The sequence below is a fragment of the Solanum pennellii genome, chromosome 5, assembly GCF_001406875.1.
Source record: "Solanum pennellii chromosome 5, SPENNV200".
In the NCBI taxonomy this organism is placed as follows: domain Eukaryota; kingdom Viridiplantae; phylum Streptophyta; class Magnoliopsida; order Solanales; family Solanaceae; genus Solanum; species Solanum pennellii.
The window spans coordinates 76729921-76745595 of NC_028641.1; the positions used below are offsets into that span (position 1 = coordinate 76729921).

The 15675-nt window shown below is 34.7% G+C and overlaps 2 protein-coding genes across 3 annotated transcripts; one reads left to right on the top strand and one right to left on the bottom strand.

The window, feature by feature from the left end:
• Nucleotides 1-154: 154 nt before the first annotated feature.
• On the bottom strand, nucleotides 155-6331 carry LOC107018517 (nitrilase-like protein 2). 2 transcript variants are annotated; one of them, XM_015219018.2, is made up of 9 exons: nucleotides 6132-6331; nucleotides 4489-4625; nucleotides 4069-4197; nucleotides 3056-3114; nucleotides 2091-2203; nucleotides 1982-2011; nucleotides 1521-1623; nucleotides 493-575; nucleotides 155-419 (listed from the first exon to the last, which is right to left on the bottom strand). In XM_015219018.2, the coding sequence occupies exons 1-9, from the start codon at nucleotides 6306-6308 to the stop codon at nucleotides 381-383; spliced, it is 870 nt and encodes a 289-aa protein (XP_015074504.1). In that variant the 5' UTR covers nucleotides 6309-6331; the 3' UTR covers nucleotides 155-380. The 2 variants fall into 2 exon arrangements, with proteins under 2 accessions (XP_015074504.1, XP_015074503.1); XM_015219017.2 differs by having other exon boundaries at nucleotides 1919-2011; nucleotides 6132-6330.
• Nucleotides 6332-7652: 1321 nt separating this feature from the next.
• LOC107018687 (peroxisome biogenesis protein 12) lies at nucleotides 7653-14668 on the top strand. The gene is made up of 10 exons (XM_015219229.2): nucleotides 7653-7952; nucleotides 9377-9482; nucleotides 9867-10015; nucleotides 10989-11238; nucleotides 11619-11728; nucleotides 12371-12445; nucleotides 12704-12790; nucleotides 12926-13012; nucleotides 13720-13857; nucleotides 14373-14668. Exons 1-10 carry the CDS (start codon nucleotides 7845-7847, stop codon nucleotides 14442-14444), a joined length of 1182 nt encoding a protein of 393 aa, XP_015074715.1. The 5' UTR covers nucleotides 7653-7844; the 3' UTR covers nucleotides 14445-14668.
• Nucleotides 14669-15675: the final 1007 nt, after the last annotated feature.

Genomic DNA, 15675 nt, shown 5'->3' on the forward strand with positions numbered 1-15675 from the left:
GAAGAATCACCAAGTGTTGTTTTGGATTTTTAACTTGAAACCTCAATTCATAATCCTCTTCATTGATTATAGGCCAACCTTAGGTGCCTCTATGCCTAGCATTATCACTTTTTTTTTTCCTTTTCACCTCGAGTAGCACAAAATTCAGGGGCACTGCGGTGAGAAGGATAGCTTTTATTCATAATGCAGATATGAGAATTCATTACAAGTAGCTGCTACTGATAGACAGAGGGATATTATGTTAAATGTATATGTAAATATGATAACAACCACATGATCAATGCCTTATGCCCTCTTTAAGCAGCATATACACAAACTGACCGATGTTTGGCAGCAACGTTTGGTTGATACAACAGCTAAGGAATGACATACAGGCTAACTCATACAGACTGATTCCAGAACTCAGCAGGCTTGCGGTGCTGAAAAAGGGAAAAGATTCAATGCTATATGATAAAAAGAACAACAAAATATACATTTGCAGACTTCTCTTACCTTACACACTGGCATCTTTGCTCGGACTGAATCTATTAATGAGAAGTCAATATCTGCAACAGTAATACCTGTTGACGATCGATCTGAAGCAGAAACAAGAAGACAATGAATTTATGTACACTTGATAATCTGGCTGTTATGAACAAACGTGTAAACAGAAAAGTTCTATGGTTTTTCTAGACCGGACATGCAACAACACTAAAAGAGCATGTCACTAAAGAAAGAATGAAGCTGCACCATGAAAAGGAAAAAAAAGCTGTTTTCCTTTTTTAAATATTAAGGTGGATATGTGGGAACCACAATCGAACTATACAAAATTGAGAAGTCTACTCAACAAAAAGAACTTGGTGATCTACTTCCAGTGCGTTGTCCGTCATTCCTCATATAAGACCCTTTTAAGTGGAAACAAATCCAGGAATTAAATTTCACACTCCATTGTCAGCCAAAAGGATAGTGGCCATCAGAGTTCATGTGTAGTAGTGTTTTAAGTGAATACTTACAGAAATTAATCATGAATGTTGTTCCTAAGCTAAGCAAAGCTTCCTCACACCAAATTTTGCTATTAAAGCGAAAAACTTAATGAGGCTTCCATGCAATTCCATTAGACTTTCAGAACTGTTAATCATGTGCATTAAGAGCTTGACATAACAGAGAAAAAAGAGAAATGATAGTGCTTGAAGAGGAGAGGGAATCTTAGTAGTTGAGAAGGTCGATTAGTTGAACTTCCACACATTGTTGGTGAAAGTTCGATTCCCACATTTTAATCATCTCCTCTTATGTATTAAAATAAAGGGAAAAGAGGAGTGGGGGCAAGAGCAAAGAAGAATAAATTCCAAAATTACATGTTATAGGTGTTATTCCTATCACAGATAACAATGTTAAGAAAATACTTGAACTGTCTATCTAAAAGAAATGGTCCACGAATACATATTTAAAAATAAATCCAAGCGGTGAAGCCAAAACAATTTGTAAAAAATCAGATACTGGTTTCCATAGCAGCAAAACGCCTAAATATGGAATTAAATTACCTGACAAGCGACCAACTATTGTTCCCCATGGGTCAATTATTAAAGTATCTCCATAACTTTCCCTTTTATCATTATGCTTCCCTGCTTGAGCGGCAGCTATGACCTGTTAATAGGGGTTTAGCATAATTATCCTCAAGGGACACAATGGGGAAAAGGCAGAACATAATTGAGTTGATTTCACCAGAAATCATAATTGAGCTAGATTTCACTTAAATCATTAACCGGGGAGAGAAATCTTATGGTTGCACAAAACAGACAGAACATATTGTTGATTCCATGAAATTTAAGGCTGTACAACTAAATATTTGCAGTTCCAATCTAGAAAAAAGCATCATGAATAACCAAATCGTGTTAAAACAAACAGGTCAGAATTGAAATAAAACAGATAATTGCAATACATAACACTGTGTTTCAATTGCACGAGCACGAAGAAGAATCTCCCAATGTGCCTGACCAGTTACCGTTGTGAAAGCGGCAGGCACTAACAAAACCTGAAACCACAGGAATGTATTTTCACTAACTTATTATTTGCTCTTGGAGAAAGAGAAACAAGAGGGGAATCCATAATACCTGTGCATCATGATTGAACCTCAGTTGTTGATACAACTCAGGGAATCTTAAATCGTAACAAACGGTGACACCTAAACGACCAAAGGGGCTGTCCACCACAATAATATCCTTTCCTATGAGATTAGTGAAGGAATTCATAAGGAAAAAGAAGTAAATTTAGCTGATTATTAAATTCTAGACATGATTAATTAAAAGAATGGACCACTAGAATGTTCCAGTGCCAAGCAACTCTCAAGACTGATTAATTGCGTGGCCATCTCATCTAAGAGCTACTAGAGAGAGCACACTTATATTTTCTTAATTATGTATCGACACGCTCCCTCACATGCCAAGCACGTTGAATTCTTTTTTTGATAATGGGTGGTGGTGATACTCAAGCTCAGGTCTGCTTTCAGGTATAAGTGTGTGGCCATTTCTTTTAAAAGGTCAAGTTTCATTTTTAATAATGCTAAAAGGTTAAGCATTTACAGAGAACATACTTAATTTTTTTAATTATGTTTCAACAAAGACAATGATTTATTTTTTTTTGTAAAAAATAAATTGGTAAATTCTATTCATCAGCATTAAGGGCATGCTAGCCACTTCCAAAAGAGAGCAATTATAAGCTTCTTATCAAATCTACAATCCGATTGGCATCTTCTATATGAACTTGCTTACACCAAAAAACTAAAGATACAATACAATTCCATTTTACTTTATGTATGGAATTGGACAAGGAAAATGCTACAGTATAAATTTAAGATAGTCCATGTTTCAACTTGGACCACTATTACTGACATGTCCAAAAATTCTGCCAATTTTAATGGTAAAATCACATATCTTTACTGCATACTGTTCAATCTAAAACATACTAAACTAACTATTACTCAGAAAGCTTCGCTCATACAAGGAAACAACTTTCAAGAAGCTACGTCCAGATAATGTCTAAGGGAAATAAATGTTAGCTTTGTTATTGTGTTTCCTACCAGCTTCAGTGAAACTGCTCTCTTTATAAACTGCACCTCCAGGAACATCCACGTCAAATCTATAAATAAAGCATAAACCACAATTAGCGTTGTAGGTAGATGGAAGTGCAAAGGGTCATCTTGCGTTCAGATTGTTCTCAGTGCCTCATACATTAAAATTCTGGAAAGCAAATCCAACACAATTGGACTTAAAAAAAAATCATGGCCTGCAAAGCCTTTCTTGGTCATAAAGTTAACATCTTTTTAAAATTGTTAACCGCTTAGAAAATATATCCATCTGACTTGTCTATCATCCCTTGTCTAAAAATTCGAGAAACTTTTGTCCTCTAAATAGTTTGTTAAATGTTTTACATAACAAATGCATTATAAGTGGTCTTTACTGGTTAGCGGATAACAATATGCATATATAAACACAAATTCCATTTCAAACCAATGTTTTATAAAGCAATAAAGAAATGTAATCTATAAAGCAATAAGGAAACATAAAGTAAAATAGTTCTCAGATATCCTATCTGACTCTATGAGGCTATGCGCGTTAGTATTCTTTATTCGCACAGCACAGATGCTTCAATAACTCAACATCTAGAAATGATGGTGTGATGCATTCATTTTGCAAGAATTTCACTTCTCTTAAAAGTCAAATGACCATGATATCTGGTATTTTAATAGAGTAATAGATTATTCAACGCTCGTAGAATATGGCATAAGACATGTAGGTGTTCTAGAGTTGCCTGGATATTAAACCAACTCTAGCTGTCCAGCATTATTTCATAAATTGGCTGACCTGTTCAAACCAAAACTCATACAGCTTATACAATCAACCTATTAATTCTCTACCACCCATACTGCTTCACTTGATATAATATTACCACCTCACATTAGAAACCCATGGTAATGATACTGACCAAACAGAAGCACAAAGTAGTTTATTACTAACAGTATCAAAGTACTAAACAACTTAAGTATGACAATCTTAGTCTAACGTCTAACAAAGTCAAGTTTAAGAGTCTTACAGATGCATCTTACTGTATGTGCTCCTAATATTTCCATTATCATCAATGAGAACATGAGTGTTGCGCAAGTGTGCATTGTCGCTCCCTTTTTCTTGGAATCCTCCTAGAGACAACCAAATATTTGATTCCCTGCCATTAATGGCAGAAAAGATGTCATTTGACTGAATCCACTAACACTCACTTCAAGTTCAGGAATCACCGACTAGCTATCAAGAAGAGAAAAAGACAGTAAAAGTCAAACATAAAAGGGAGTAATATATTGTTAAGAGTAAGCCAGTATGTTGCCACATAGTCATAAAGCATTGAACAATGCCGAATAAAGAGAGAACAAGTTGTTAGGACAACACATATTAGCACTTCTAAAAACAGGATAATGTGCATTAGATGGAGAGAAAGCCAACTTCTCTCTCATGGTCACACCTTGCAAGAGAGCAGTAGCCTTTCATAATAGGTCCATCTAGGGGCTCAGCAATTTTAAGACTCTCTCCCTCTAGGTCTCCCACAAAAGAGAAATTTTCAGGAAAACATAGCAATTTTGCCCCCGCTGAAGCTGCTTCCTGGGATAGAAAATATGATATAGCAAAATAGTGCAAATATCAGTACCAATCTACATTTATTATTGAGAACATTTCAGAAGGACAAGTATGTTGCTGACTTCATTTACTCATAACAGTGTGCAAAATATGAAATATTATAAAAGATAAAAACATAAGCAACGTTAAGATATATTCCCACAACTACAATAATTCGTAGGAGCTGATAAGGATACTGTTCACACGAATTATTCTGTATTGGATCACTTGAGAAATTTTACTTTTCCGTAGCAATTACTGCAATCCAATTTAGACTACCGGCTTGCAGGTAGTTTCATTGCACCAACTCACTGACCAGTGTTGTTGAAGTTTTCAATTATTGGGAACTCATGCACATATGAAGGAACAATTTAACATTTCAAGAAACTAGAGTTGATAAGTTGAAAAAATGGCAATGTTCACAGCCTTTTTCCCAGCCTGTACTCACAATAAATACCAGCCTTTTTCTGGACTATCCCACGGCAAAATCAGATTTCATTTTCTTTTCTACATTTCTTATATTCGAAGAAAGAAGGGAGAAAATCTGTTTTTTTTCTTTTCAAATAGATGACCCAAAATGCTTTGGGATTGAAGCAGACTTGTAAGATTGATTAATGCATGTGATTCGTGAAGTGCGAGTTGCTCTGGCAAGAGAAAAGTTGCTCCAACAACACCACTAGCTAATAAGAATCAAGCAAAAAAGAAAGTCTCCATCTTTGACCAACACTGCCAAATCATTTTGCTCCATAATCTAATCCTAACGAACTTTTGCAACTTTAGATGTAAGTAATCCCAAAAATTATCACCAAATTAAGCCCCTACAAATCCAGCTCCACTGAATCGTTTCGCAAATCCTAAGTCGAACAAATCTCTTCATGAAATAATTTCTCTAGAATATCACTAGACTTATGAGAATGAAGTTAAACAGCAAGTCAACCATGTTGAACAACATCCCCAAATCATTTTCCTCTATGAATTACTTCTAACAAACTTGATCAACAACAAAACAAAACCTTCCCTGAGTTCGAATATAGATCAAACTGAAAATTAGCTCCAAATTAAGCTCCTACAGAGCCAACTTCACAAAAATCATTTCACAAATCCTAACATCGAATACGTCTCTTCATGGAATAATTGCTCTAGAATATCACTAGCCTTATGAGAATGAAGTAAGACAGCAAGTCAACCATGTTCACCAACATCCCCATATCATTTTCCTCTATTAGCTACTTCTAACAAACTTGATCAACATCAAAACTAAACCTTCCCTGAGTATGAATATAAATCAATCTGAAAAATTAGCTAAAATTTTCAGCTCCTCCAAATCCAGTGTCACGAACCGTTTAGCAAATTATATAATGGTTTATCTATTCATGATAACTGTAAATAATCCAAAATTTATGTAATTTTAAGCTAACTATCAATGTAAACTAATGAATATGCAACATTTGTATATCAAAATTACAATGTAAATATGGACATCGGAGGTACCTTAACGAGGCGAGAGCAAGTAGCGAAATTGACGGCGAGGTTATTGACGGAGGTCATCTGAGCGGCGGCGATTCTGACGGAGTTGGCCATAGCTATGGATTTTCCGGCGCCGGTGGAAGCAGAAACCACGGCGAACTTATAAGGGAAGCTCAATTGTGTATTCAGACAAAAATTCATCACAACTGAAGTGAGCTTTGGCAAAAATTCATCACATTAGTACCATAAAGTTTTAATTCATGCTTCTTTAGTACCAAATGTATATTATTTTTCACTTTAGTCCCAAAAAGAATTAGATGTATTTATAAACTCGTAAAAATATATATAACCAAGTTTTTCATGTTCGAACGATCAAATTCACTCGTTTATATTCTAAAGAAGGAAAAGATCTCTAATAAATTATTTTCCAATTTTAAAGCTATCGTTCTTTAAAGCTGTAATTATTGTCATGAATATTTTTTTTGTCAAGAAGTATGCTTAATACAATCTATAGCATAAGGATCGACGTTTGAAATGTATACGAATTAAGATTTGGTAAAAGTTTATATTCTCTCTTTCTTGGGTATGTAATCCAATCCCTCTCGACTATGGTATGAAACTGGCAGGTAAGATCCATTACTACATTTTAAATGAGTAATCGTACTATGATTGTTTAACAAATATGAGCCCAAATACTACATTGAAAATGAATTGTTAGCGATCGTTAAACATTTTTTTTATGTGGATGACTATCAAATTGGATCGCATATTTTGAAATATGTCGTTATATCATACACATGTTTTTTTTTTAATGTTCACGTATATGTCTAAATATGGAATAGTCATTTGAACATTTTTATCCAAATAACTCTCTTCCATTGTAGAAAAATCATCATCACTATTTGCAGCCTTTAAAAGCACGAATCACGTCTGAATCCAATGCAATTACTCATTCTTTCGGACCAAATACTTTTCATCCTCTTCATAAATTACTGTCTCTCCAATTAACTAATCGAAAACAAGCTCTCTGCATTTTTCTCCACAGCCTATTGGGTATTATCAATAAAATATCATCTCTTATTTTTATCAAAAACAAGTTTTTACTCATTTCTCAATTAATTCATAATAGTTTTTTTCCCCATTATATGTGTGATTGATCCTTTTATAATTAAAAAAGGGAAAAAAGATATACATATCCCGAACTATCATAAATGGTACGTAAATACCCTCCGTCATACTTTAAGGATGCTGATGTCCCTATCGTCCGAAAATTAAAGCATATATCCTTTTATACTAATGGACATACACGTGTCATAATCTTGTCCACCGATTTCTCAACGGATAAGATTGTGACACGAGCCATATTTAGTCTTCTCTTAGAATGAAGGACATATGTATTCTAGTTTTTGAACGACAAAAATAACAATGTCCCAAAAATATGACGAAGGATTTGTACACATTATTTACGATAGTTTTAGTTAATTAAGTACTACACAAAAAATAAATGGAGTAGTATGCAACAACAAAAGAAGTAGTGTCCCTAAAATAAAATAAAGAACAGAAAAAGAAGGAACCAAAAAAAAAGAAGCAGCAGAAGAAAAAACTGTTCTTTATCATCTTCCCTCTTCCCAAAACATCTCAATTTCATCACTGAGAAGCAAAAGAGAAGACAATCGGAGAAGCAGAAGCAGATAATCAGTTGAGAGAATAAGCGTTTTTTGTTGTTGTACAGAAGAGATGTTGTTTCAAGTAGGAGGACAAGGGACTCGTCCTACTTTCTTTGAAATGGCTGCTGCACAACAGTTACCTTCTAGTCTTAGAGCTGCTTTAACTTATTCCCTTGGTGTAAGTTGCTCTCTTTACTCATTTACCCAAATGGGTTTTCTAATTTCATATCAATTTATCCACTGTTTCAGTATTTTGTTAATAAATAAATAAATTGGGGGAGTGGATTGTATTGTGGTGAATCGAACCGTTACCGAGCAAATTAACTGAGATACATGGTTCCCATTTGTATTTATGATAAATAGACAAAACACTAGGTGATTTTTTCGCATTTGTTCTAGCCTTGGTAGACAGAGTTATGTGGTGACAGGTATCATGTGGAGACAGGTATCATGTGGAATACTATGGCGAATCAGGCGTTTGTTTCTATTTGTTTTCGATTATTATTTTTGATCCTACAATGGGAGAATCTAAAAAGCTGCTCTTTTTTTCTCTGTCCTGTGGTTTGGTACCGTCTAGTGTTAGTTGAGGCATGCACTAGATAGGGAGAGACCATGGTTGTAATACAAATGAATTAGTATTGGGATGAAATGGGTCCAGTGGGGTGTAATGGGTATTGAGGATTTGTATAGTGGAATTCAACTAGTTTAGGATTGAGGGGTGGTTGTTTCTTACAATACAATTATTAGTATTGCAATGAATGAATGGTGATTGATATTGAGGATTTAGCGTAATTCATTTAGTTTGAGATCGAGGCATAGTTATTATGATCGTTGCTGTGCAGCTTTATTTAGTAGATTTGTCTTAAAAGATGATATATTAGTATTAGAATGAAATGGATCCAAGTGGAATATAAAGGGTATCGAGGATTCGTATAGTGGACTAGTTCGGAATCGTGGGGTGGATTTGATTATTGTTTAGCTGTACTTATTACAAGTGTCTTAAAAGATAGATTATTTGTATAAACAACAACATATCCACTGTAATCCCACAAGTGGGGTCAGGTAAGGTAGGATGTAAGCAGACCATGCCCCTTGCTTTGTGGTGTAGGGAGGTTGTTCCTGAGCTCAAATTAGTATAAACATAAATTATTAGTACTTGGAAGAAACAGGTCCAAGAGGAGTGTAATGAAATATTGATGATTAATATAATTGAATTCAACTATTTGGAATTGAGGGGTGGATTTTATTGTTGTTGTGTATCAGTGCTTATTAGATGTGTCATAAAATACAATTATAAACATTGAAATGAAGTGGGTCAAAATGGAGGGTAACTAATATTGAGGATCTAGGGTAATTCAACTAGTTTGAAAACAAAGCATAGATGTTATAATTGTTTTAGACTTGTACTTAATATATATATCTTAAGAGAAAAATTACTAGTATTGGAATGAAACAACACACAATGGATATAGAGCATTTATATTGTGGACTCCAATTAGTTTGGAAACGAGGCATCATTGTTGTTTGTTGCTGTTGTTATGGTTTAACTGTAGTTATGTGATGTGTGATGGCTAGTGTTAATCGCTGCTTGCTTGCTTGCAGGTTTTAGCTTTAAGAAGACCTTTCATCCACAAAATTCTAGATTATGAGGATGAGTGCTTTGCTTTGCTTACGCTAGTTCTTGAAACTCATAGCTTACGAACTACAGGTGCTTATTTATCTTTCCAAATACTCCTTCATACCATAAAGAATGACTGGTCGCGCTGTATGCGACTCAAATTATCTAAGTTTAGGCAGTACTCAGATGTTGTTCTGAATATTTCTTTTTCTAACATAATAATTAGTAATGTACAAACGGTATAAAAATACTGAAGTCCTATTTTTCATGTTTGAACTTATTTTTGAAATGCATAAAAAGACTAGTTTTTGACCCTTCCAAAGAGTAATGCTGAGTATCTGTTATTGGGTCTAAGACTAGTATTTTTTTTTCCATCCATTCATGTGTGTAGCCTCTGGTACTATTCTGGTTAAAGGTTGAGCTAGTTATTTGCTATAGTTTTAGCAAATTCATTCCTTTTTTACTTTTTCTCAGATGGGTCTTTTGCTGAGTCTTTATATGGTCTGCGAAGAAGGGCAGTTAACATAAAAGTTAAGGGTGATAACAAAGGTCCAGACGCCAGAGAAGAAATTACTCACACTGGGTTGGAGAAGCGCCAAAAAGTTCTTTCAGTTGTGTTTCTGGTAATCTCTTACACTTGAACACTCACTTATTGATCCTCAGGGGATTAAACTGTTATACTTTCTATTGGCATATAAATATCTGACAGGACCAAAATATTCTTGGGAAACATAGGATCCAAAAGTAAATATACCGGATGACTAAAACATATTCTTAACTAGTTTTTATTACCTAAATAGATTTTTCCCTCCACTTTTTCGTATCTTTCGATGGATCTGCTTGGCTTCCAAAGGTTTGAAGATTTTTAGAAACAACTTCTTCCCCTGTGATTTTAGGCCCCCTCTTCCCTTTTAACATTTTCATTCACTATGGTTCCACACCTACGGACTTGCAGTTCCGGAGGTTGACGTCCGGTCATGAGCAAACCATATCAAGTGACCTTATCTCATTTAATCTTTAATATGTGCTACTTGGACCTTCTGCCAAATGTTGTCATTTTTAATCTTATCTAATCTTGTATTGACAGAACATTTATCATATGGTAACACTCATATTGTCAATATGTTGGACCTGTTTACTTAGACTTTCCCACACCTCCCAGCCTTGTAAACCTTCTAAGATTGAAATCCTAGAATGAATTTTCCCTACTCCCTGTACATTTCTGTAAGTTTTTCAGTAGAACGTTGAAGATGTTTCTAGATGTTGCATAGAGGATTTCTGACAGGTTTGATTTTTCTGATAAAATACAGTTGTTACTTGTTACCTTGGTTGCATAGAAGATTGTCCCTTTTCCATCTGTTGCAGAAGCTTACTGTACTCCCATCTACTGGAATAAAATACCTGGAATTGTTAGTGGTAATCGGAAGTCATCTGGCATTCATTTCTGATCTTCTAATTGTTTCCATGACTAAGGCTATATAGCATCTAGTATGTGTAAAGCTGCGACTTCAAAAATGATTGCTTGAATCAAGTTTTGCTGTTAAGTTGTACTGCTTTTGCTAAATGCAATGACATAATGTTGATATGCTTCTTTAGGTTATATTGCCATATCTCAGATCAAAATTGCATTCAATCTACAATAAAGAAAGAGAGGCTGCTCTTCAAGCTAGTTTATGGGGCACTGAGGATGAGAGATTTGGTGACACTGACTATTTTGATGGAAATGGAAACTCCATAGTTTCAACAAGCAGTTCAGATACAGAAGAATCAGTTAGAGATCGTTTGAGAAAGAAAATCCGTAAGATCGTAGCTGTTTGCTACCCATGGATACATGCTGGAAATGAAGGTATATATCGAGTAGTTTCTGACTTGTGATTATGACTATGCTCCTGGTTTTTGTGTGTACTGATTCTGTTTCACTTTTGAAACGAGATGAATTAGGTAATCCTGTTCATTCTAGTCATGTATTAATCTCTCATGCCACCTCTAAATGGCCTTACCACCTGTCAAAACTCAAATGTCAGGACAACCCAAACCTTCATGGTGAATTTTGAGCAATTTCATCTGAAAATGTTGTCTCCCCTTTATGTGGTTGAGTTCTCAGTCCTGTATAAAATAATTTCTCATCAAAATAAGTAAACATTATTCGCAATGCTGTCCTCTTTAGTGAAGATTTTAAGCACGTCTTGATGTCATTGTTTACCTTCTTGTGTTTTTTTCCTGCAGGGTTATCATTTGCTTACCAGCTACTGTATTTGCTGGATGCTACTGGATTTTACTCTCTAGGACTCCATGCCCTTGGCATTCATGTCTGTCGGGCTACAGGACAGGAGCTGGTATGTTTGCAGACAGATTCATGTTAGTATCTGTCTAGGTCTGAGAGGTGTTATTAGTTGGTATCAGAAGTACAAAGCCTTTGGAGAAATTGTAATGCCTGGACTTTTGAAAAATACACGTAAGGCATCAGTGAATCAGAATAAATTGCAAGAACTTTTAGGTACCCTAGCATGAAATTCTGAAAAATTAATGAACTAATGGTACAACGTTAGTTGACTTGATATGTTGGTGCCTAATTTTACTGTGTCTGACCATCTAAATGTGTTACAAGCGATGTTAAATCTCTGTATCTGAATAATCGATTGGATAATGTAATTTTCTGATGCGTGAAAGTTCCTTTCAGATACTTCAAACTTGTAGATAATTCAGTTGAGAACTTCAGTTCTTTTCTGGTATGATTATGATTCTCATGCTTACCTTATAAAAGAAAAAAGTACTTTTGAGGAAGCAGTGCTTTAAGGCACTGCACCCTTCATATTACCTTGAATCACTGGGTATAAGTTTCAATTTAAGTCTTTATTTGAAAGTTTCAATTTAGATCTGTATCTATCTCTCTTAACCAGTTGAACTTATTTATTGGGTAATTCCTCTTTTATAAATTTTTGTTATTTATGATTTTCCTTTATGTGATGTCAAGGTAGATGGATACTTCTTCTAGGATTTCTAAAATAAGAAGCCGTGAACGAGAGAGACTTCGTGGCCCTCCTTGGCTAAAGGTCTGTGTTCATCCTGTAAATCTCTTTTCTGTATTTCTATTCTTATCCTCTTCCTTTTTTTTTTTTGGTGGTGGGGGTGGGGTGGGGTGGGGGGGATATTTGGAGCAGCATTGTAATGTTAGTTGGGACTATGTGATTTGGTATTGATTTTACTTCTTAGTTGAGGTCCCCGGAACTTGTCCCAAAAAAAAAATGGAGGCGCACTGTCTCTCTAGCCAATATTCTGATTTTTGTTCTTTGAATCCATTAACATCTCAGGCAGTACAAAGTGCTTTACTAAGTTGTGCATATGGAGTTCTTGACTATGCTCAAACTGGCCTAATAGCGGCAGTGTTTTTCTTTAAAGTAAGTGTTGTTTAGCTCAATTCCTGCTGCTTTTCTAAATTGTTCCCTAGAGAGATCATTTTTCTTCTCCAGTTTTGTTGTGCTCATGTATCGATACTATGATTATATTTCCGTTTCTGTCTTCAATGTACTCAGATGATGGAGTGGTGGTACCAGTCAGCAGAAGAAAGGATGTCAGCTCCGACTGTTTATCCACCCCCACCCCCTCCTCCACCTCCAAAGGTGAGTACATTTCCATTTGGGATGGAGAGGACTAGTCTTGCAATTTGCTGTTTTGAATGTGTCCCGCTTATATTTGTTCATGGTTCTTATTGGGCGACAAAATACATTTGGTACTTGGTCGCAAATAGATGTTTAGACTTTAGCTCTGAAAAGTGTCAACTAATACATGTTTTTTGCCTTTCTCCATTCAACCATATTCTGAAACTTTAATTTGTGGTCACTCATCTCCAACTTGTCATCTACGCCAATCCATTTAAGCAATTAACAGGAGCTGTAGTCAAGGATCTAATATGAACATGAGTTGTGTTAATTGATATTGTGCATTCTGTATGGGAGAGCATCACGGTGCCAATATTAAATGATTGGACTTGGCCAATAAAGTCTCTATCTTGTATAAAAACTCTCTTTTGGCATTGTTAATATAGTTTGTATAAATTAATACCAGTATCTGAGCCAATTACCAATTGGAAGCGGGCGAGATGGTGACAAATCATAATTTGTCTAAATCCTCAACTAGCAAATTAGTGTTAGCCTCCTTTGGAAAGTAACAACTTTTACAAACTATTTCCTGTCTTGGTGAAATGTGGATCTCGAGAAAGTTCTTTCCGTCTTGGTCTTAAAACTAGTTTCATTATGCATTGATGAAGTAGTTTTTTTCTTGTATTCCTGCATAAATGCTTATGTATAATGTTTTTTATTTAAAGCAGGTTGCAAAAGATGGAATTTCACTACCTACAGACAGAACACTGTGTCCTTTGTGCTCACAAAAGCGTGCAAATCCCTCAGTGGTGGCAGTTTCAGGATTAGTCTTCTGCTATTCCTGCGTTTTCCGATATGTCTCTCAGGTGAAATTTCAGAATCAGTTGATTGAATTCGTCTGGGAAACTAAATCATAATGTCTATGTTAATTTGGTTTCTTTATAGTTAATATTGCAATAATTTCTCCCCCTGCTAATTGCAAATGGAAAAAACCTGCAAGTACAATAATTTAATTTTCTGGTATGTGTTTAGATTTTATCATTGTCAAGGAGCTATTCCTATGACTATATACCATACTTTTTCCTTTTTGCTAGCTTAAGTAGAATCGCGGAACTGATCTGTCTAGACTTATTCTTGATTCCTTCTCTTTTCTTAAACGAATTCAACTTATATATACTAGCATGAAGTAGTTTTTACGCTATCAATGTACTTCAACTCGTTGTAGCAGGTTATGTGCCTTATATATAGGTCTCTAATTCCACTTATTATGGATGGTTATCTGATTCTTTTACACTGTCAATACGTAGAGGTTAAACTCTTTATGAATATATCGGTGATTCTCTTACACTGTCAATTCACGCTCTTTTTACTTTCTATGCAGTATAAGCGATGCCCTGTGACGTTGATGCCTGCAACTGTGGATCATATCAGAAGACTATTTCATGATGTTTAATTTTAACTTCTGCACAGGATCTGAAGGGATGAATAATATAGGAAAATATGCTCTAAATTGAGATTATGAGTGACATTTTTTTACCTAGGCCTAAATCATGGCATCAGTTGAGTGTATTCTACTTTTGCATAATTGTTGTAGTTCAAACTTTGGAATGCAAATAATCACACAAAAAATAATTTATCCGCAACTGGTGTTTACACTAAATTACTGTTACTCGTTCTCGTTGGCTCTTGTATGGCATGAAGTATTTCAGTGATGGAATCGTAGATCGACACAGTATGAGTCGAAATTCGAGTAGTATGTGCCTTTTAGTGAAGTATATTTGTCTTGTATTTAGGTGCATTCTAGTTCTATTAACTAGACTATACCAAATGCTATTTAGTTTATCTTTTCTTACTTCCTCCTTTAAAGCTTTTTGTACGTAGTTTCTCCGCGAATGAGAAAGAAAGTCAGAGAAAAAAACACGTTCTCTTTGCGAGATTTGACAGTGGAAAATGCATAGCTATTTATGAGAACATTACACAATATTCTCTTGGTAATAGGCAACAAAAGACTTATAGAACTTGTTGGATAGAGTGTGTAAAGTAATTAAGCTATTTACATAAACCCTTTTTTATTATTATGAGTCGTAGTCTTAGTCCGGAGGAGAATTGATCATTCAATTTTGTGAATTAATCGAGATTGAAATTGGAAAAAGAGATATTAACGGAGAAAAATAACCAATTGATGAAAGAACATGAAATTATTTCGTTTCAATAAAGGTAGGAGAAACAATTAGAGGTAATGAAGTAGGTGAAGTGGTTAAATTTGTGTTTTTTCAATTACCGCTGAATGTGATTTCACGAGACAAACATGAATAAATACCAAAAAATATATATTCTTATGATGCTTATATATAACTTGAACTTTTTAATCTTTTCAAAATTACTTGTTACTAATATTTTCACTTATCTCTATTGACAATTTGACATGATTCATTTGTAATTTGCTTTATATAAAAGGTGATTAATTTTTTATATAAGGAGAAAGTAAATGAAAAGGAATGTGAAATAAATTTTGATATTACATACATTTGACTTATTAGTTAATAGTGTTTTTAATTGTGTTCATTTAAACGTCATCACATTATTTTTTTTAAAAAGCGTATGACTTAATGATTAACGAAACATATAGAAAGTTACGAAACACACAGGTTATCGTCATCAAATATCTACTTCGGAAGTAGAAA